Source organism: Amphiprion ocellaris, chromosome 24, assembly GCF_022539595.1.
Source record: "Amphiprion ocellaris isolate individual 3 ecotype Okinawa chromosome 24, ASM2253959v1, whole genome shotgun sequence".
Classification (NCBI taxonomy): Eukaryota; Metazoa; Chordata; class Actinopteri; family Pomacentridae; genus Amphiprion; species Amphiprion ocellaris.
The window spans coordinates 5298616-5319184 of record NC_072789.1 but is presented as its reverse complement, the minus strand read 5'-3'; the positions used below and the strand labels follow the sequence as shown (position 1 = coordinate 5319184).

General features: G+C 40.8%; 3 protein-coding genes across 10 annotated transcripts in view; all 3 read left to right on the top strand.

Moving 5' to 3' along the window:
• LOC111571714 (FERM and PDZ domain-containing protein 4-like) overlaps positions 1-10931 on the top strand; it is an 83549-nt gene extending 72618 nt beyond the window's left edge. For all 5 annotated transcript variants that reach the window (XM_023275015.3, XM_035950370.2, XM_055008634.1 and 2 more), the window contains exons 11-16: positions 600-726; positions 3591-3680; positions 3802-3984; positions 4134-4272; positions 4667-5674; positions 6508-10931. In XM_023275015.3, the coding sequence (XP_023130783.3) occupies positions 600-726; positions 3591-3680; positions 3802-3984; positions 4134-4272; positions 4667-5674; positions 6508-9839 (4879 nt within the window). In that variant the 3' untranslated portion in view covers positions 9840-10931. The remainder of the gene's footprint in view (positions 1-599; positions 727-3590; positions 3681-3801; positions 3985-4133; positions 4273-4666; positions 5675-6507) is intronic.
• Positions 10932-12294: 1363 nt separating this feature from the next.
• Positions 12295-17459, top strand: LOC111571711 (uncharacterized). Of its 3 annotated transcripts, none has more exons than XM_055008636.1 (6): positions 12295-13057; positions 13325-13423; positions 14001-14131; positions 14880-15041; positions 15580-15806; positions 16106-16637. In XM_055008636.1, the coding sequence occupies exons 1-6, from the start codon at positions 12991-12993 to the stop codon at positions 16200-16202; spliced, it is 783 nt and encodes a 260-aa protein (XP_054864611.1). In that variant the 5' UTR covers positions 12295-12990; the 3' UTR covers positions 16203-16637. The 3 variants fall into 3 exon arrangements, with proteins under 3 accessions (XP_054864611.1, XP_054864612.1, XP_023130780.1); XM_055008637.1 differs by lacking the exon at positions 16106-16637 and adding an exon at positions 16659-17459 and having other exon boundaries at positions 12329-13057; positions 14022-14131; XM_023275012.3 differs by lacking the exon at positions 16106-16637 and adding an exon at positions 16659-17459 and having other exon boundaries at positions 12342-13057.
• Positions 17460-18484: 1025 nt separating this feature from the next.
• il1rapl1b (interleukin 1 receptor accessory protein-like 1b) overlaps positions 18485-20569 on the top strand; it is a 353384-nt gene continuing 351299 nt past the window's right edge. Inside the window, exon 1 of one of the 2 annotated variants that reach the window (XM_055008610.1) lies at positions 18485-18563. The gene's annotated coding sequence lies outside the window, so the exon portion shown is untranslated. The remainder of the gene's footprint in view (positions 18564-20569) is intronic. The other variant, XM_055008611.1, reaches the window with a different exon arrangement.

The window sequence follows — 20569 nt, the reverse complement described above, 5'->3', positions numbered from 1 at the left end:
ACTGATTGAAAGTACAAGTAGTGATATATATATATATATATATATATATATATATATATATATATATTACAATTGGCACTTGGAGAGATGTTATACATGTTGATTCTATTTTTACTCATTTATTGTTTTGTTTTACTTAATTTTTGTAAAATAAATTTAAGTAAAGAAACTTTATTTTTTAGGATTTATGACAATATAACTTAATCATACTGCACAGAGGGTATTTTTGAGTTCTCTGTCATTAAATATAGTTAAATATAAGACAGAATTAACCAAACAGAAATAATGTTACATTGTAATATATTACCAAAGAAAACTATTTCATGTAAAATTAATATTCTGTGTATATTATTGCAGTACCATAAATTCTTTCGTTTTCAGCATAGAAAATTCCACCATCCTCCACAGAGAAAGTCGTTCTCTTGAAAGTCAATTCATTGTTTTGTTCTGCTGCTGACAGCTCGTCTGAGAGCGAGCGTCATCCGATTCCCAGCTTTAGACCGAAACTGTTTAACCAAGGTCCGGTGGAAATGCTTTTTTTTTTTTTTTTTTTTTTGTCCAAGGACGGCTTTATGCTGAAATCAATCTCCTCTCCACAGAAAAGAGTGGGGTCTGCCGCTGTTCCTGCCTCCCGCTGTGCTGACCAGCATGAAGGAGAAAAACATCAAGAAGGCCCTGACACACATCCTCAAAACCAACCAGAACCTCGTGCCTCCAGGGAAAAAAGTAACCAGCTCTCTTTGTCTTCCTTTGCCCTTGTTAATAAACTTCTGACACACACACACACGCACAGACAAACACACAGTCTATCTGTTTTGTGATGCAATATCCTAAAATAGCACCGCTGCCATATTCAACCTTGTAAAGGTTCCCACCCTTGTCAACCTAAGACCTTTGTCAAGCCGGGCCTTGAATGCTAATGCGAATAACACTGTCAAACTCTGTGCATAATAAGATATTCATATTCACACACACATGTCCCAGTCAGGGGGCTGCTTAATCCAACTTTTGGCTGAACTTTATAGCTTTGTATGAAACTGTTTTAATGATACAAGCAGCTGCTGCTGCTTTGTTCATTCTCCGCGTATCAACTTTGACAAGTACAAATCAGCGGCGGCGGACCAAAACAGAATTAACCTGTGCTGGAGATTTAACTGTAGCCTGTGATTTACTCTGAGCTGTCATGCAAATTTGGTTTGTGAATCAGAGTTAGACCGATTGAATTTATGTTAAGTCAACAGCACTTGCTTGTGGGCTGCTGTTGTAGATTTTAATATACTGTGGAGTAGTAAAATGAGCGATGGGGCTGGTTGTTTTATTAAACCTAACTTGGGAGACTGTTGCTGTTTTAGTTCTCAAACTGCACAAAATTCAAGGATAAAGCTGGAAATACTCTACATTGTTCTAATTGCCAAGAAATCCCATAAATATCCAACAACAGTAATGAATGACAGCTCATTTCTGTGTCATTTTTGTCCAGAAACAATTACAAACATATGGGTGAGCGACTGCATTGCACTGGGAAACACGTTTCTTCACAATAAACATGACTCACATTGTGTATTTTGAGCTGATCCCACATATAGTCAGAAACACTCACGAGAGCACCAATTGTGTATCAATCCTGACTGAATATTAGTCATGCTGATGCTTTTCCTTCACAATACCCATGTTTCATATCATAATATGACAACACAAAGCCATCTCTTCAGCACTCTGCTTTGCGTTTTACTGTCTAAAATCTATTCTAAAAATGAGTAAATGTGACAAGATTGTGTAATAGTCGCTACAAATTCAATTATCTCCTCTGTCAGTTTTATTGCTCGCATTTGATACACATCATACTCTAATGTGTTGCTTTATAGCGACAGTATATTTCTATATTATTCGGAAAGTGATTCGCATGGTTGTAGTTTCTGAGCCATGAAGCATGCACTGAAGCTGGATGTTTGCACTTGGTGTCGTTCTATGTCCCACCTTAAGCTACAGCTTGACACAGCCGATGAAGGAATTCCATCCAGGTTTTGTGACACCTAAACTTCATTTAGGAAAAAACTGAACTTTTTATCCCGCCATGGAAGGACCTAGTGGCTCTGTTCTGCTGTTGGGGTCATCATTTGGCCAAATCAATACAAAGCAATTCTGAGAGATCACCTTTATCCTATGATGATACATTCCTATCCTAATGGAAATGGTATTTCCAGGATGACGCCGCACCTATCCATAGGGAACGAAGGGTTACTGAATGATTTGATGAAAATGATGTGAATCATGTGCTTTGGCCTTCGCAGTCAACACAAATGGACACCTTTGGGAGATTTTAGATGGATCCATATCACTCTTGACCTTCAAAACAGCAAAAGATGAAATGTTGTTTGGAAGAGTAGTGTCCCATCTCTCCGGACTTGGAGAATCAATGTAAATAGAACATTGAGGATGTTCTCTATACACCAATATATCCTGTAGGTCTCCCTCATGCTGCCAAAATAGTTCTGATTTGTCCGGACATGGACGCAGAACCTATGAAGGTGTCCTGTGATGTTGGGCACTGGCAAAATGTCAACAGATCCTTTGGGTGTAGTACTTTGCAGAGTAGGGTCTCAGTGGATGGGATGTGTTCTGTGATTGGAATCTTGGGAGTTTGGAGGCCAGGTCAATGCTTTTGGCTTTTTGTTTTATTCCTTGAGCTGTCCCTGAGCAGTTTCTGCTGTGCATCGTTGGGAGTTGTGTGGTTTACTTGGGTGCTACGTGTCAAACAAACATCCACATGAACTCCAGGACCCAAGGTTTTTCCCATCAGAACACTGTATTGTAACGAGATCATCAATGTTATTCACTTAACCTTCCAGCGGTTTTATTGTTGTGGCCTGAGCAGCATGATGCACTGACTAATCATTTGCATTCACAGTGGTGGCTACTATCCTGCCTATTCATTAGAGAGAAATACAGCCAAGCAGCATCAATAAACTGACATTCAATTCAACCTGTCGACGCTCCAAGTCACCTTTCTCATTACAGTCTTGAAGTTATCACTCAGCCTTCATCAAAAGGCTATATTCTGCGAAAAAGCAGTGGTTAAGGCTGAGCAACAATTTCAAAAATAGACATTTTTTAATGTAGATGTCATGTTTTAACTGGCAAGGTCAAACATCCTTTTAGGCTTTTGTTTGTGAGATTGATGAAGCATTAAATACCAATAGATTTCACTGTGGATTAGGTGGTGTAAGAAAGAATTAACAGTGAAGGGATAAAATGTCAAGTCATGAATAAATACACATCTCACTCAAGTGATAGCATCAGTAATTTGAAATTGATTGTGATGCTTTGAAGTTTAAACTTTGAAAATCCTATTGACCGTAAGTGACTAAAGAGGCATAGGTCTGTAGAAGCAGGCCACAGAGTGCTGCAGTGGAGCGGCTCTTCACATTCTGATCTGATTGAAATGATATGATGGGATATAATGGAAAATCAGTGGTCTAGATCAAAATGGCTCGAGAGTGCTTTACATGATGACATTAGAAGACAAATGCATTTGTTCAAGTGATTTGGTTTTAGATGCTTACTAATGGATTTCATTTCTCTCCACCCAGCTGACTGCTTTGCAGGCCAAGGTGCATTACCTGAGGTACCTCAGCGAACTCAGACTCTATGGAGGGAGGGAGTTCAAATCAATACTTTTGGTAAGGACATTAGTTCCAGAAAGGATGTGAAAAGTTTGAGAATGAACTTGAGTTTTGTCAGACAACTTTTTGGAAAGAAATTCCTTTGAACTGTCTCATACATGTGCACTACTTTCTGCAGCAAGGTGAGAAACAGACAGAGGTGACGCTGTTAGTGGGTCCACGTTACGGCATCAGCCACGTCATCAACACCCGCACCAACCTTGTGGCCCTATTGGCCGACTTCAGCCACGTCAACCGCATCGAAATCCTCACTGAGGATGAGACCAACGTCCGACTGGAGCTGCATGTTCTGGATGTCAGGGTGAGCGCTGTTCTGTTTGAGAACACAAGTACCAGAAAAAAACATCATTTTGCCCTGCATAATTTTAACATCTGTTGTTTTTCCTCTCTTTTTTCTTCCTCCTTCCATCTGCCCTTGCTTCCCTCCTTCTCTCTCTTTTTTTTTAACAGCCCATCACACTGATTATGGAGTCAAGTGATGCAATGAACCTTGCTTGTCTAACAGCAGGCTACTATCGCCTCCTAGTGGATTCAAGGAGATCTATTTTTAGCATGGCCCGCTGTAACAGCCCAGGAGGGGATGACAATAGTGAGTTACTATTATATGTTGTGTTCATAATGTAATCAAGATACTCTATTTATAAATATCAGGAAACACTGATCCCTCTAGTTTTGGACAATTTATGCTGTTCAATTTTCAAAAAGTGCATTTGAAACAGTTTGACTTGTGAATGCCTTACAGAGCAAGATCTTTGTCGTGGCAGAAAACTTCATATAAAACTAAAACAAGTTGAGAAGTTGATGATCACTTTCACTCTGACACATTTTGGAAGAAAACGACTTAAAAATTGATGCTTTACAGTGCAGCATGAAACATGTTGAAGTAGAGTACTCAGAATTCTGGTGAAAAGAATGTTTTAAAATTTAATCAAAATAAACTATAAAACACATAAAGTAATAGAAATCTCGCTGCTGCCTTGCAGGTCAGGATCGTGTCCTGGAGTGGCCGTACAGCACATCTTTGGGGGACAACGAGGAGCCGTCACCTAGCCAGGGGGAGGTCTACAACAGAGACTCTGAGTATACAGATAATGGGCAGAGGGAGAACAGCATTTCTCCTTATTTCCATGAACCCCAAAACCCTGACAGAGACCTTGGGTCAAGAAGAAGTCCACTGCCTCCTCCTCTTCCCCCTGCTACTAGGCACAAACCTCAAGACTCACCTCGGAGCTCCAAAGTGTCATTTATTTTTGGGGGGAACCCACCTTTGAACAAGCCGAAGAACTTAGGCTACGAGAGACTGCTGGAGAGCCCTGAGGTGCCCGAGCACAGACCACCCTACTTGCACAACAACACAGACTTTCGGCAACAGGACAGAGTTCCATTTCACTTCAGTGGTCTAACACATGTCTATAGTAACATTATAAGTGAGGAAGGTGGTGAGGAGCCACTGCTGAGGGATTTGTTTTACCGCGACACGACGGATGATGCAGAGGATGACGACGATGCTTCCTGTGAAGAAGACTCCACCGGGGGGACGCCTGTGGGTGACGAGAGACAAGGTGCAAACCAAGAGGGAGGATTACCCACGGCAGCCGGCAAAGCCACCTTCCTCTCACTTTCTGGTTCGACTGACGACATCATCGACCTGACCTCGCTGCCTCCTCCCGAGGGAGACGACGGCGTCGACGAGGATGAAGACGACACACTGCTACAGACCCTCAACCTCGCGATCGCGGCTCCACCGCCGGGCTTTCGGGACAGTTCAGATGAGGACACGGCGCCTGAGGGAAGGCCTCTAAGCACACGCGACAACGATGATATCCCGGTGTCGTTAATTGATGCCGTTCCCACACATGGGGAGGGGGAGGGGAGCAGGGGAGGGGAGAGAAGGCGAGACAGTGCGACCATAAATACTCTGCAGGCACTGGAGGCTCTCTCTGTCTCTGAACACAGGCCGCCCCCTCCTCCACCCGGCAGCAACAACCCAGGTCTGTTGGAATGTAATGCAAGCGCAATCATGTTTGTTCCCTCTTTTTTTTACGTCTTTGTCTTGCATTGATTTTCAATCATTTTTAATCAGTAGAACCCTTACTAAATAAGCAGTGAGCTTTGGTCTACATTGTTTAATCCTCTTTTGATATCATTCAGACCATAAAATGTGAATGACCTTATTTGTGTTGGTTTTAACAAAGTTATTTTGTCTTGAACACATTTTCTTTTTTATACTCCCACCTCTGGCTTTCTTTATGTTAGTAAACTCCCAAAACACATCTAAAACTTCAGAACCGAAACCATTTGTATGAGGGTTGATCAAAACATTTAAGGACTGCCGCTAGAAAAATCAGTAGCCATTACTCATTTAAATTTTGCTGCTGTGTCAAAGTAGTCTCCTTGTGCAGCAACACAGTCCTCTCAACACTCCTGCAGTACTTGTAATGCTCCCTGGTGCACTTCTGACCTAATGTCCCTTGCCTAGTTTTGGAAATGACAGGATTTTCCACTTTTAAAATTGTTGTTTCTTCTCATAGTGGTTACCGCTGTCCCACCTCTCATTGCCAGTAATGAACTATGAAGGTTGCTTCATTCCAGACTTTAGACTTTCTGCTCTAGTTTGAAATTCATCGTGAAATTGTACCGAACAGAAGTCACAAAACTATAATTGTGATGGGTTTTGTACACACACACACCACAAACAGCATCTAAGCTTTTTGACCACCCCTCATATAATGGCCATTTTTATTTAGTAAAAAATAATTCTGTACCCTGGACTTTATTTTCAGTTGAATGATTTATATTTAACCCTGCATCTCTTATGTTCTAGGTGTTTACTCATCTCGTGGCTTTAGCCCAGAGTCGTCCTCAGATTCTGGCAATGAGACCAACTCCTCAGAGATGACTGAAATCTCTGAACTAGCTGCTACTCACAGGCTGACCGAGAGCCACATGCGTCTTCTGGTGGCTACCAGGGAAGGTTACCAACCTTTGCTCGAGGAGAAAACTGAATTCCCCGTTTCACCCAGCACAGCAGGAACAATACAGAAGAAAGCCCGAAGTCCAACGCGACACCTGCAGCCTCCTGCAGTTCCTCCAAGGCGGAGTCCCCAACTGGAGACGACATCATCAGGAAGTTTGGACATGAGGTCCCAGACTAATCTCTCAGCCACTCTTCAGCGTCCAAGTTCTACCACGCCAGGAGGCAAGCACCATAAAAAATCTGCAGACTCCAGTGGAAAGTATAACACCTTCAGCACAAGGGAAGGGCATCGATTTGAAAGAGGCGATAGCCGCAGACATTTTGACTTGGACCAGCGCACTTCATTCTGTGAACAAGGGGAAAGTCAGAGAAGACAGAATTCTTTTTTGGCAGAAAATTCTGTGGCTGAGGGCCTTGGAGTGAACAACCTCCCTCACAGAAGTCCCCGCCCTTCTTCCGCTATCTCTGATCGCCTCTTAGACGTTGCCAACTTAGGGGATTGCAGTACAAATAATGGAGCTGCAGCTGCTGAGCAAGATGAACATCTCGTTGTAGCATCATTGTTGTCCCCTACCAAAAAATCCAAATCAGAGGGTTCCGACCAGGGATCAGACATACAGAATGACCATCAGCCAATTTCGAGACAACAAAGTGTTGCACGGTTGTGTGAGTATCATCTAGCGAAAAGGATTTCAAGTTTACAAGGAGAAGCCCACAGTTCACTTCAGGGTTCTCTGTGCTCATCACTGGATGCTGGTGGCAGCACGAACAGTAGTGCCTGTGCCACCCCCACGGACTCACCACTTGGCCCTGGTGCGGTTGAAGCAAAACACCATCATTTGCAAAGGCACCCGCTTTCTAGTTCCTCCTCCTCGTTACTCAGGGTGCTAAACTATGAAGATAACAAACCTGGAGTCCCTCACGGCATCCCTGGCCAGAGCACTCAGGGAAAAGACCTCCACCCTCATGCGGACCCTGCCCTACTTCGCAAAATGCTGCCCAATATTCACCCCCCTGCTGAACAAAGCCGACCCTCCTCGGCCACGCCATCTAAACATAAAGAGACAACAGGAAATAAGAGGTCCCACAGTGATCTGCTTGCTAAACAACAGGCCTGTTTGAAGGGTTTGAACCAGAAGGAAGGCAGCGAGGCCTATAGACAACTGATTAACTATCTAACGGTCAGCCAGATGCATCAGGGAGGGAAGCTGCACAGTGCAGGCATGGGAGGAGCAGTGAAAAAGGACACCAGGCGCTTTATCACTAGCAATCCTCAGCTTGTTGAAATGGTTAAGAATCGGGGGAATACTATTGCTCGCTGTCCATGTATGCCTTCTTCTATATCATCCCCATTTCTAAGCCCAAATTTGGTGAACCCTAATGCAGCCGCCATGCAGATGGCTAATAAAAATTCACGTTCATATCATTCTGCCACACTTCCTGCCAAACTCAAGAGAAGTCCAGATATGCATGCTCAGAGGCCGAATGACACCTTAGATTTTAGGCCAGCTACTTCTGAGAGGAGGAGCTCCTTTTCTGGCTTAGAGAGTGAATTAGAGAGGAGTGGTATGGATCCTGAGCAATTTCTGTCACTCTATAAGAGAGAGGGGTGTGTTAGCCGTGATGGGGGTGTCAGCGCAGGTGGTAACCGTGATGGTGGAGGTGCCGTGAACAGACACCCACCTCGGTCAAGAAGCCAACCAAGTGGCAGCACAGAGGACTGGCTCAAATCAGACCCGAGGTCAAAGCATGCAGTTCGTCAGTCTCCTCATTCTCGTCCTAATGATTCTCTTTGTTTCTCTGGTGCTCCCAGGGTAAGTGGTCAGCGGGCAGATCTCAATGCCCTTTCGCTTGGGAGGGGAGATCACCCTTCTGCTTTTATCAGGCAGGCATCTACTGGCAGTAGAGCTTGTCTCACATCTCCCACACCCAACCCACAATCTCCACCTCCTCCACCACCTCCTCCCATGTCTCAGCTCAATGCTAGCTGCAGCAACTCAGGATACTCGCAAGATTCCATCCATCCCATTCAGTCCCGGCAGAGTCAGAATCACATTCAGGCTGTTACCCCAACCCTGCCACAGACAGATCACTTTAGCAATAGCCTGCAACGTGGCCGGGAGCTCAAACGCAGCACGAGCAATGTGACTGCCAATTCTGGTAGCGTGGAAGTTCTGTTTGATAAGCCCACCCGAAGCCGGAGCCAGCAGCCCTTGTCACCACCTGTATCCCAGCAAGGTGACACAAAAGTCCAACGAAGACCGACAAGGAAGCGGCTCTCCAAGAGTTACTCCCAAGGATCTGTATCTGGCTCCCACACTACATGCTGGTCTACAGGCAATAGGGTCGACAGTAGAAGGGCATCTGTGGCGTTTCCATTACAGAAAGATGCAAAACACATGAAGGGCTCTCAAAAATTGGACACCAGTCCTTGGAGATGCAATGGGCCCTTTAGCTACTGTTTCTTTAAACGTAAGCCCGAAGGTGAGGAGGATGACATTGAGTGGGAGAGGCCCAGAAGAAGCCGTGGTGGGAATAATTTCAATGACGGTGCCGGTGCATCATCGATATTACCCTGCGGCTCGGTAGTGGATGCTGCTGGGGAGCAGCTGTACGGGGAAGTCCTCAATAACATGAGCTTTAGCGACCGCCTGGCGAGAATCAACTCACTCAAGGACCGCATGTATGGCTTCCCATCCGGCTTCAATGATGTGCGCCGTGATGCCAGCGAGCTCATTGCTCTGGTGAGGTCCAGCATAGGCCGTTGCGATCGCGGATTCCAGATGCCTATCCAGGACGTATCCCAGTACAAGACACTCCTCTCTGTCGAGTCAAAAGAATTAGGCAGGGCATGTCGGAGGATGGCACAGGCCCACAGTAGTCCTGAGGAAATGCTGCTAGCTGTAACTTGTAGTTTTCAGGTGCTATGCTGTCTCTGTGAAGCTTGTATGTGTCTAGTTCGGGGGCTTGGAGCCTCATCTTCACACCAACAAAGAGAGGTCGTGGCAAAGGTTGATGAGGTTGTTATGAACTATATCTGTTTGCTCAAAGCAGCTGAGGCTGCCACCGTGGGAGCGCCAGGGGAGCACAGCGTGAAAGCCCTGGTCCGCCACTCCAGCACCATGTCGGCCATTGCTAACGCACTCACCCGCTCCCTTAAAACGCTGCTTAGCAAGTAGAGGCTACTCCTTATGCTTTGTAGTGTGGCCTATGCAGTTAGATGTCTGTCTTTAAGCATCTTGTTGTTCTTGAATCTGCTGGAAGAGTCATATATTTTTCATATAAGGTCTCCATATCAAAATTTAAAAAGTGTTAAGACTTGTAGCAATTAGACTTGACATTAAAGTTAACAACACACTGAAAAGATGAGCAAGATGCCAAAACACAGTCCTCTGAATGCACTTGCTTTTTCTGATGACAATATTGTAATGTATATTTACAAAGCCATACTGTCACAGACCTTTGTAATATGATATGTACCTAATAGATACTATACCCTTTTACCTGTGCATTATGTAACTTATTTAAAACTGTATATTATGTACATAAATACAATATAATTATATTATTTGCCGTAGCAGTTTTAAGAGGCCATTGAGTATTCAGCATAATTTGCTTTAATCTTGTGCAGGGCTGGAGTGAATTCACTTTCAGTTCAATCAGTTCATGAAGTGCAGTTTTACTACAGATATTTATAATTATAACTATAATAATTTACCTGTAGCAATGTCAGTCCAGTTGGGAAACTGTTGTATCATATTCTCACGTGAAACATTAGGTTAAATTTCTGAAAGACTGTGTAAAAGTGAACTGATTCCGACCCTGTTGCATTTCAATGCAGTTTTTTCTTCTCTCTCTTTCTCTTTTTTTTTGCAAGACAAGAGGAACATTTATGAGCAACGGTTAAAATACAGGAACACTAAAATTGCACTGCATTTACCACTGCTTCATATTTTACCACCATGACTATTTTCAGAGATGAATAATAGGCAGTGGATGATTATTTATTTCCCTAAATGGTAAATATATAAAACTACAATACTATTATATGAACAATTCAGAAAACTTGAAGAACTCACTGTGTTCATTATATCAAACCACTTTTTAAGTTTGTGTGTTTTATTATCATCCGTTTTGGAATAAGTTTTTGTGCTTGAATGATTTATTATTCCACACTATGTATCAAGACGCAGTTACGTCTCAAGAAGAAATTAAATTCCTGTTTTTTCTTTTTCAAAAATACACCAACCTATTAAAAGACATTTTACAGATTTTTTTTTAATGTCTTATTCAATGTGTCTTTTGGTTTGATTGCTTTACTGTGACAGACAATCAGCCAGAAAATGTATTATATATTTCATAAAAAGTACTGTCTGACAGTTTGCAGTTGTTATATTAGAGATTTATATGGGGGTGTTGCTGCCTGCAGTGAGTTGCATTGTCACAATCGAAGCTACAACGAGATGGAAAAAATTACTGATTATTCAATTAGCTGTCAACCATTAAATTAAAAAATACTTTAAGACTGATATTTTGATAATCAATGAATCGGTCTGAGTATTTTTTTTTTTTTAAAAGGAAACAACATAAAAATGATCGAATTGCATCTGAGAATCCAGGATTATGTGATTTCAGTATCTTTCTGATCCAGTTTGACCTGATCCAAGCAAGTTTGCAAGTATGGAAGACGCCCAGAAAATCAAGGTGGAGGGGTGAAAGGAGAGAGGCAGGAATTCATAGATCTGCACATTCTAGGGTAAGTGACAGTCCTGAGTGGATCTAAAGCTTTTTTTTAAGGCAGTGACGGATTTTGTTAACCCCGAAAAAAGCGTCTAAATATGTAACTTTGATGCATAAAGATGAGTTCTTAGGGGTTAAATCAGTGACTGGAGAATGACTTTAAATGTTACTGATCATTTTTAACATTCTTGCTTATATCTAAAGAACTAGTAAAGATAAAACTGTTGTTTCTCATTATGTCATTGATTCCAGATCTGCAATACTGTACACGAAGATCAAAAATTATCCGATTATGGATGAGGTGAAACATGAAAAAAAAAACTGAAGCCATCATGAAAAGTCCCATCTTGAAGCACATATTAAGAAAATGAATTTTTCATGCAGGTGAAGTAGTGATATTTTCTGAACTATGTACAGTTATGTCACATTTTCGCCTACTTTATAATTAAAAAAATATATAAGTATTTTATGCTCTATAAAATTCAGGCATATCAAAGAAGACCATCTAAAATTTCTAAGAATTTAATCATTTGATGACGCTTAAGCCCTTTTCCTTTATGGAAGGTATGGATAATTTTCATATTAGGAAAACGTAGAACTTTGATTAAATTAGATTAGATTTATCTTTATTGTCATTGTACAGGGCAGAAGTGTTACTAAGAGCAATACATTTGGCTTAGCATTGAACCAGAAATGCAAAAGCAGCAGTAAAGTGCATTATATACAATGTGGTATATACAGAATAATATATGGATATGTGGGAATATAAAAAAAAAGATCATCTAAATGTATATAAACGTAAATAGTATGGATAATATAAACCCTATTAACAGTTCAAACAATATAAACAGTACAAACACTCTTAATGCTATGAGATAAATGCAGTTTGTATACATTATGAACCCTACAAACATTAAAAGCGGAAAATACTGGACGAGATAAACAGAGTATGAATCCATGAGGGGAAGGGTTGGGGGTTGACACACTTATCTGAGTTTTAGAAGTTAGATCAATGACCAAGAAAAGCCTGTAAAACAAGAAGAACACACGAGATGACAAGATTTATTTTATCAGAGTTTCAAAACTGCATTAGGATTCTCATGCACTAAGAAAGCAACAAAAAGAATCGAACTCTCGTGATATTCCCCCCTCTCCACGCAGCATCGCGTCAGATATGGGGGACAGTGAACGCATCACTTACATATTGGGCGCATGTTCCGCGCATGCTGGGACGCTCGACCAATCAGATCGACGCATGCCGCAAACCACACCTGCGCGGCAACTCGTGTCGCGCGCCTCATCATCAGCATTGTACTAGCAGCGCCGCAAACAAAAGTTACAGGAGTTTGTCTCTCTTCGGTTCACTAAAGTTTATTTATTTTTTTGCCATGCAGGGTTAAATTTAAGTCGGGGGAATATTAACGAGGACGAAAGCTGCACTGACGCCTCAGGAGAAGACCGACGAGTCCCATAGAAGCCAACTACAGCCGTGGAAAAGTTATTGTTCGCGGAGCCCCGGTGGGGTTTAAAGTTCAGCTAGGCTATTAGCAGGTAGTTAGCTTCGTATCTGTACCCGTTGGTCCCCTCACAATGGCAGCTGTGTGCCAGCCGCGACGTGCTTTGGTGGAAATCCCTGCACCGCAGCCCAAAATTGCAGGTAAGACTCGTGTGTGAGTTGTTGCGTTGAGTTTGTGCAACTTGCGCTCTTTTGTTGCGCCACTTTGCTATCGTGCTAATGTTGTCGCCGCGCGCGCCCTCGGTACTACCAGGCAATTAGCATCAGTGTTTGCAGCTGCGCCGTTTTTACGAAGTGACGTACTTTTGCATGAAAACGCCGTTTAAACTGTTTGTTGTTCACACACGGGGTTGCAAGTGATATTATAGAGAGGGTGAGGAAGTTTTAATATTCATATTTTGTTTACAGCTCGAATGAGGAGGTCCTACTTAGAAATTCTGAGTGCACGTTTGGCTCCGTCTCCTCTTCCAAGAGGGAGAACCACAGCTCCAAAGCGTGTACAATCATGTAAGTATAAACGTGAAGGCATTAAAGCTCTACTTGCAAAACTAAGGTGTGTCTGGTTTGGTGAGCTGCCCTCAAAATGGCACTAGAAACCGACCGAATGATGTGTAACTGACACATTTGTTTCCCTTGCTATTTAGTCTTGTCCAAAAACCCCCCAAAAAACAAGCTTTTACCTGTCCAATGAAAACATTTAAGTGCCAAAAAATGTTTAAGTTTCAGGGGGATGCAGGAAAACATGCCACATTGAAATAGGGTACTTCCTCAAACAAGACACAGAAATCAACACAAGAGTAAATACATCCTACCTATGTGTTTTTGTTTTCAAATTTCACCTGGTGCCTGAATTGCTTTGCATAAAGACATTTCTACCATAAATTGATGCAGGAAAGGTACAAATTAGTGCATAAAAAATCACCAGGGTGCATTTAATGAATATTCCAATAAAACCCACACACAAAAATACTATTTACCAACTAGTCTCTATTCCCATTTATATGCAAGTATCTGCTGGAGCTTTTTAGAGATTTTTGCGGTGATCTGTTATTCCCATAAACATATTTCTGGTGTTTTTTTGCAGTGGACTTGTCCATCGGTGGAGTTTGGAGAGGAGGGATGGAGGAGCATTGTGAGAAGATGGACGAGCCCCACACACCGCTCTCCAAACAGCAGCTTGTACAGCTGATCAGATCCCTGATCTTAGTGGAACAGGTATGCATACTGTCCATTTCAAGTGAAAATATTAATAAGATAACACAGACCATTAATTATCTTTAGATAATTTTGTGTCCAGTTTAGCAGTGGGGAGCAGAAAATGCATACGTAGTGTATCTGCATACTTTGTCAGATGTTTTTATAAGCAGAAATAAGTCATTTATTGGTTCAAAGTTGCAGAAAGCCTTTTCAAAATCTTATCGATTATTGTTGAATTGTTTTCTATATGGCAAACATTGGTAGCAGTGCATAAAGAACGGCTTGAATTCTCTCCAAAGCAATTCTCGCCACATTTCTGGGTTGTCTTGCATGTCTTTTTAACTGTAGATCAATTTCACATAGTCAAGAATATTTGGTCCTTAAATCATCATGTTAATACTGAGATTGGGAAAGTATCTTTTAATTATTATGCTCCACATAAGTAGAACAATCTGCAGAAGCTACTGAAGTTAGATAAGCTGCTACCTTTTGATCATTTTAAATCCCTTTTGACTGACAGACTAGTGTTTGTATGTTTGTATCTTAATGTTGCCCTTTCATTTTGATGTCCTCGGCCTGTTTGTTGTGTAAAGTGTTGACGTAAACTGTAACTTTTTTTCTGCTTTTAATGTTTGTATATTGTGATCAAGGCCCTCAATGTTGAAATAAAAACAAATTAAATGAATGTAATCATGACAAGCCAAAATAAAATGTGCCGCTCAGCTCTGCCACTGCATATAAGACAACTTGCTGCATTTTATTCCAGAGCCAAGAGCCAAGGATCATAGCGTCAGACCTGAAATATCTTCAGGAAGACCTGCAGCTAAAGAAGGCAAATGTTTACAGGTCCATACCTTATTCACGGTTTGGCTCCAACAGGGATGCTCACTGCTACAGGAAGGCCTATCCTCATCTAGTGGCATTCAAAGTGAGTATTTGTGGTGTCTAATAGAGCTGCAGTGGTCAGTGACTGAATTATTCTGGAACTATTTTGTTAATTGATTAATCAGTTTCAGTCTTTCTTTTTTTTTTCTTTTTTTTTTTTTTTAGAGGAAAAATTCATTGATTTCAGCTTGAATTGTAAAATGAATGTTTTTCGGTTGTAAACAAAACCATCAGTCAATCAAGAAAAAAATAAGATTTATAAACACTGAAAACACTGGTTAGTTGCTCTGTGAGTGTCTATTTTTTATTTATTTTTTTTTAATTCATTTGATTTTGGAAATGTGCACATTGTCTTGTGTACTGTCTATTTTTTTTGTTAAAAGGTCTTGTTTTAAAATACAAAATCAGTTGTTCTCTTTTTAAGCACATCTCTGCTATTCATATCTAATTGAGCTTTATTTTTTTCGTCATGAGGACATTTTTGTCACGTAGATTAAACCCTACTCCACAGGATACCGCTCCATACGCCAGGTGTTTCATTGTGTTGTGATAATCTGTCACCTCCATATCCTCCCCCTCAGGTTTCGTGTCAGGAGTGGGGCCAAGTTCTGCTGAGGAACAAAGAGTGGGACGCTGCGTTGGAGCACTCGTTGATGGCGTGGCGATACACCAGCGAGTTGCCGCAGTGGGACACGGCGAACCACAACGCTCTCCGAGAACAGTGTTACAGCATCCTGGCAGCTCACAGCCTCACCGCTCTGGAGCACTACCGCCCCGAACCCAACAGAGGACGCGAGCTGCTCAGAAGGTACGTTAAGCTTGTCATGCCACATGAACAGGCTTCATACAGTCAGATTGCCAATGTGCACGTTGATTATGTTCCTGCTTTAGTCAGTTTAAGGCCATGGTGCACGAGGATTTTGCTGTGTAAACAGCTCAGTTTGGTTGCCAGAATAAAACTCCCATTCTGCTAATTCCTTTTAAATATGCATACTTCTGAAAGGTCACAGTGAACCAGATACTAAGTGGTGTTTGTGTACACCCGTAAAGCCAAGTGTGTGCTTCCTACATCCTTCTGAGCAATAACCTGATGTTTAAACAAACCAGCTTCACTCAGGTTGCTTGGAAAATCGAGCTTCAGCTGCATTTACCGTTTTTGACTACTGTCAAAAATATACACGGTACGCTTACCGCAGCCTCTTGACTGATGGCTTGGCAACAAGTTGCAAAGCAGCATGGACATCCTACTGGAGTCCCGTCTTCCGACCTGTTGAGTCTAAGCTCAGATGCGTTTATCGCCTGGGTTGGTACACCAGCCCCAGCAAAACAGGTGGGATTACCTTCCTGTAAGTTTCCCAGACTCATGTATTTACTAAAGCTTCACTTGGGTGCTTTAATTTTATGAAATATGCTTGTTTGTCAGTTTAATTATATTAGAAACTAGGTAGCAGCTAATGTATTATGGTTTGTGGGTGCACACTGTGTAGTGTTTTGATGAGCTAGATAGTCCAGACGCTGTTAATGATAATTTTATCTCTTCCTAGTTTCTTATATAATCAGTTTGTCAGAAAACATAGATGCTGCATTATTATTAATAGTAGGATTGATGTTTTTGGTAACACCCGACTAACAAATCGCGCTTCTATTTCCCTATCTCAAGGTTGAAGATGGCTCAGCTGCATAGCCAGTCAGTTGTTCCCTGTATTCAGGAGCTGCAGAGGATTATGGGATGCTGTGATGACTCATCCATGGATACAAAATGATAGGAGAATGCACCTCAACAGCTGGATTCATGGCAGTGAAAAGTGCGCTCAGTGATTTATGTGTGTTAATGGGCCAAAAACATTTTACATGGTGGTGTTTGTTTGGAAAAACCACTCCAGTATTCTTCCAAAGGGCACGGTCGCCAGTGCAAAATTGCCAAAAGTGCCACACAATGCGGGTTTGTAAAGGTGATGAAAACCACCCTCTAAATGGTTGGAAATGCAATAAAACCTCTTATTTATTCACGTGGCATTTTAACATCAACTGCAAAGTGTCATGAAGAGGAGTGCATTCATTGGTTAATGGAGCATTCTGTTCATACATTACCTTGCAGGCTATAAAATATGTTCCCTCATTTCTAAGGAGCATTCACACTCTGACAAATGTTATGGTCACTTGGTGCTGGCAGTGATGTAATGAAAATATTTGTATGTTTTTAGATCTTTGTATAATGTAGTCTGGATTGAAATGTAAAGAATATAAAATGTCTCATGTTGCTTTATGGGTGTGTATATATGTTACTGTTCACGATACTTGAAGCTGTGGCCTTTTGTCTTCAACTAGTTAAGTTTTATGTGTTGTAGAGAATTGTCTGTCATCGATTGCACTGTTTGTCCTGAAAACTTGAAACTTGATAAAATAGGTTCCTAATTTAAATAAATTCCTTACTTTGAACTGCAGAAAAGCTTCTTTGTCCATTGTGTTGTGGCCTCAGCATTATCCTTGATCCTCTGTGTGCGATCATCAATATCAAACAGCAGCTGTAGTGTTTACCTCTGATATAACCTGATTTACCTTAATGCAGATTCTGTGCTTTGATTCAGGAGTTCTCGCTTGGTTTCTCTTTGATAGTGACTACATTAAGTGCAAAGATCAAACAATATGTCATGTGCAACTAAGTGTGATCTTTGAGATGTGCTTCATCCTGTTTTTTTTTTTTTTTTTTTTTTTTTAAGAAAGTATTTGGTTCATGAACTCATTTAGATATTGGTAAGCTATTCCCAGGAATCTTGTGGTAGAATGGCAATTATTAGACCACCCTTGTTTTCTTCAATGTCTTGTTCATTTTAATGCCTGGTACCACTAAATAGTAAATATTTATATAGCGCTTTACATTATACATTACATTCACCCATTCACACACACATTCACTCGGTGTCTTGCTCAGGGACACCTCGACATGAGCTCTCTGGGTGAGGATCAAACCGGCAACCCTCCAGTACAAGACGGCCACTCTACCCACTGAGCCATGCCACCCATGTGACTGAAACAGACAGAAAAGAATATGTGGCTAGATATCAGTTCTTAAACTCTTATGAGCTATTTTTGGTGTTATATTTGTCCAAACAGATGTACATTTAGTTGTACCAGACATTAAAATGAACAAGAAATTGAAGAAAAGAAGGATGATCTAGTAATTTTTCAACCTTTTACATAACGTACACCCACAATCTGGAGTTGTAGTTCAGCTATTTTTGTCTGAAATTGATTGTAGGCTGCTGTTGCTCATTAGCAGACGGAAATCGCGGATTTGTAGAATGTTGAATTTGCAAGGCACTTTTATTCTCCTTCTCAAAGATGGGCCATTACAGCAGATTATAGGATTATTTGATCAATAGGTTGATCATTTGCCCATTCTGACAGCGTTTAAGATCTGCTCTGTCTAAGTTACTATTTTATGCCACTAGATGGAGCCCAAGCAGCACTGTTCTCCAATGTGCAGCGTCTGTGACTGTGACTTCAGTGGAGGAGCAATGTTAATGCCACGGGAGAAACAGCTGTTGCCATGGCACTGTGCAGAGTGAGTATTAAATAATTTTTAAATGCTATTTAGAGTTCAAGATAATGAATGAGAGGCTGATAGGGTGAGAGGCTCTTGGCTGACAAACAGCCATCCCACTGCAGTGACATTAATTCCCTTTGGAGACAAGGATCTCCTGCAATATACAAAGTTTTAGTGAAGGGATATACTGCAGCTTTATTCCAGTGTCCTCTGAAAAACAGATTTCATACAATTAATTATTTGTCTCCATGGTATTGCAGAGTGGAACCTATTAATATTACAGCCTGTGGCCAACCCACTCACTTCGATATTTTTTTCCCCTTCTACTTATATATTTATTTATTTGACACAGCACAATGTATATTAATCAACATTCAAATAAATGTAAATGTACCCAAGTTACCCAAAGGGCCAATTTTCATCTGGTCTCCAAAATAATAAATATTATACAATATGTACAGTAATTATGGCAAACTGCATTGTATTCAATGCATGTGCAATACAAATAAAAAGCATTTACAGGTTAGATAAATACAATTTAGTACAGCATATAATAATACAATTAAATTATGTATGTGTGGTGTCAGTGTCGTCTTGCTAAAGGTGAAAAAAGAGAACAAAATTGGGTTATTTTTATTGCATATGTTGTTATTTTATGACAGACAGACTCACTGCTTTAAAATAATAAGCAAAAGTTATATGTACAAAAAAGCTTCAGGTTAAAGGGTGTTTACAAGTATTAAAACACAAAGTGGGATTTATTGATTTTGGAAAATAGTTTGGCAAATTTGTTGTTCTAAAAATGTTCTGAGAAAGTTCTGCAAAGTTCTAGTGATATTCTTGGCGGGAATTTATTTTTTATTTATTTTTTTAAAGATTCAAGGCATGATAACAATATCTGAAGACATTTGAAAAATGTTCCTAAAACATTTTCCTAATGTTGCATTGCTGCTTTGCATCTATGTTCTTCCCTTGTTATGATGTAGCATTGTAGGTATGCTTTATGGAAGAATATGTTGGAAACATCCCCAAAACATTGAATTCGACTTAAAACGTTGTTTTAGTTAATTTTTAATCTCATAGGAGCATTATTTGAGATGCAAAATATCATTCTTTAAAAATGATTTTCCCTCAAACACCATTAGAACAAGTTAATGTTATCCAGTTTGTTCCTTCCATGCGGGGTTGTTGCTGTTTCTGTTGAGTGATCAGCCCTGAGTCCAAATTGCATTGGGTGTATTGGAAAAGAGCTATTGTTGAGATGATGATGATATTGGTGATTTGTCTGACAACCAATTTTTCAAATATCTGCCCTAACCTTTGCTAAAGGGCTTATAGGTGGAGGTCAGAAGAGGGTCATCGGCCTTAATTATACGATTCCATGAGTGAACCAATGAAGCATTAATGTTGCGTATTAGTGGATGAGTATTCCGTGTCATGAAAATATGACCTAACATTGGCCTTTTTACCTTTGAAAATAGATGATTGTATGTCTCTGGAACAAATACTTGTATATATTTTGCTTATATTTTAGCTGTCGCCCAGAAAGAATATGGCTGTATATGTATGTATACAGCCATTACAAACCCGATATTTTGTCAACATTAGTTTACATTGTGTCTTAGTTAAGTGTCAGCTCAGTATTGCACATGAGCATGCTACTTTAAAGAAGTATAGCAATGGATAGACGGCATATTTTGTTTTCTTCATCATCTTAGCAATCTTTTGGACAAATTTTGCAATAGTTTGGCAAAACTAGAAATTTGATGCTGCATATATCGTTTAAAGACCACCAGAGGGCCGAGCCATGAAAAGTTTGAATGACAGGTGTATTGGATGTTCTTTTTAGCTCTCATAGTTGAGCTTTGATTTGGAAACAATTACCAGAATATTATTTTTCACTGAGGAAATGGTTAGAAGATAATGTTTTTGTTTTTTTCGCCATTTTGAAATGTTTAGATTTGGTGTCTTTGTCTTTCTGAAATGAGCCAAGTTGTTATCCATCTGACTTTTTGCCTACAGCT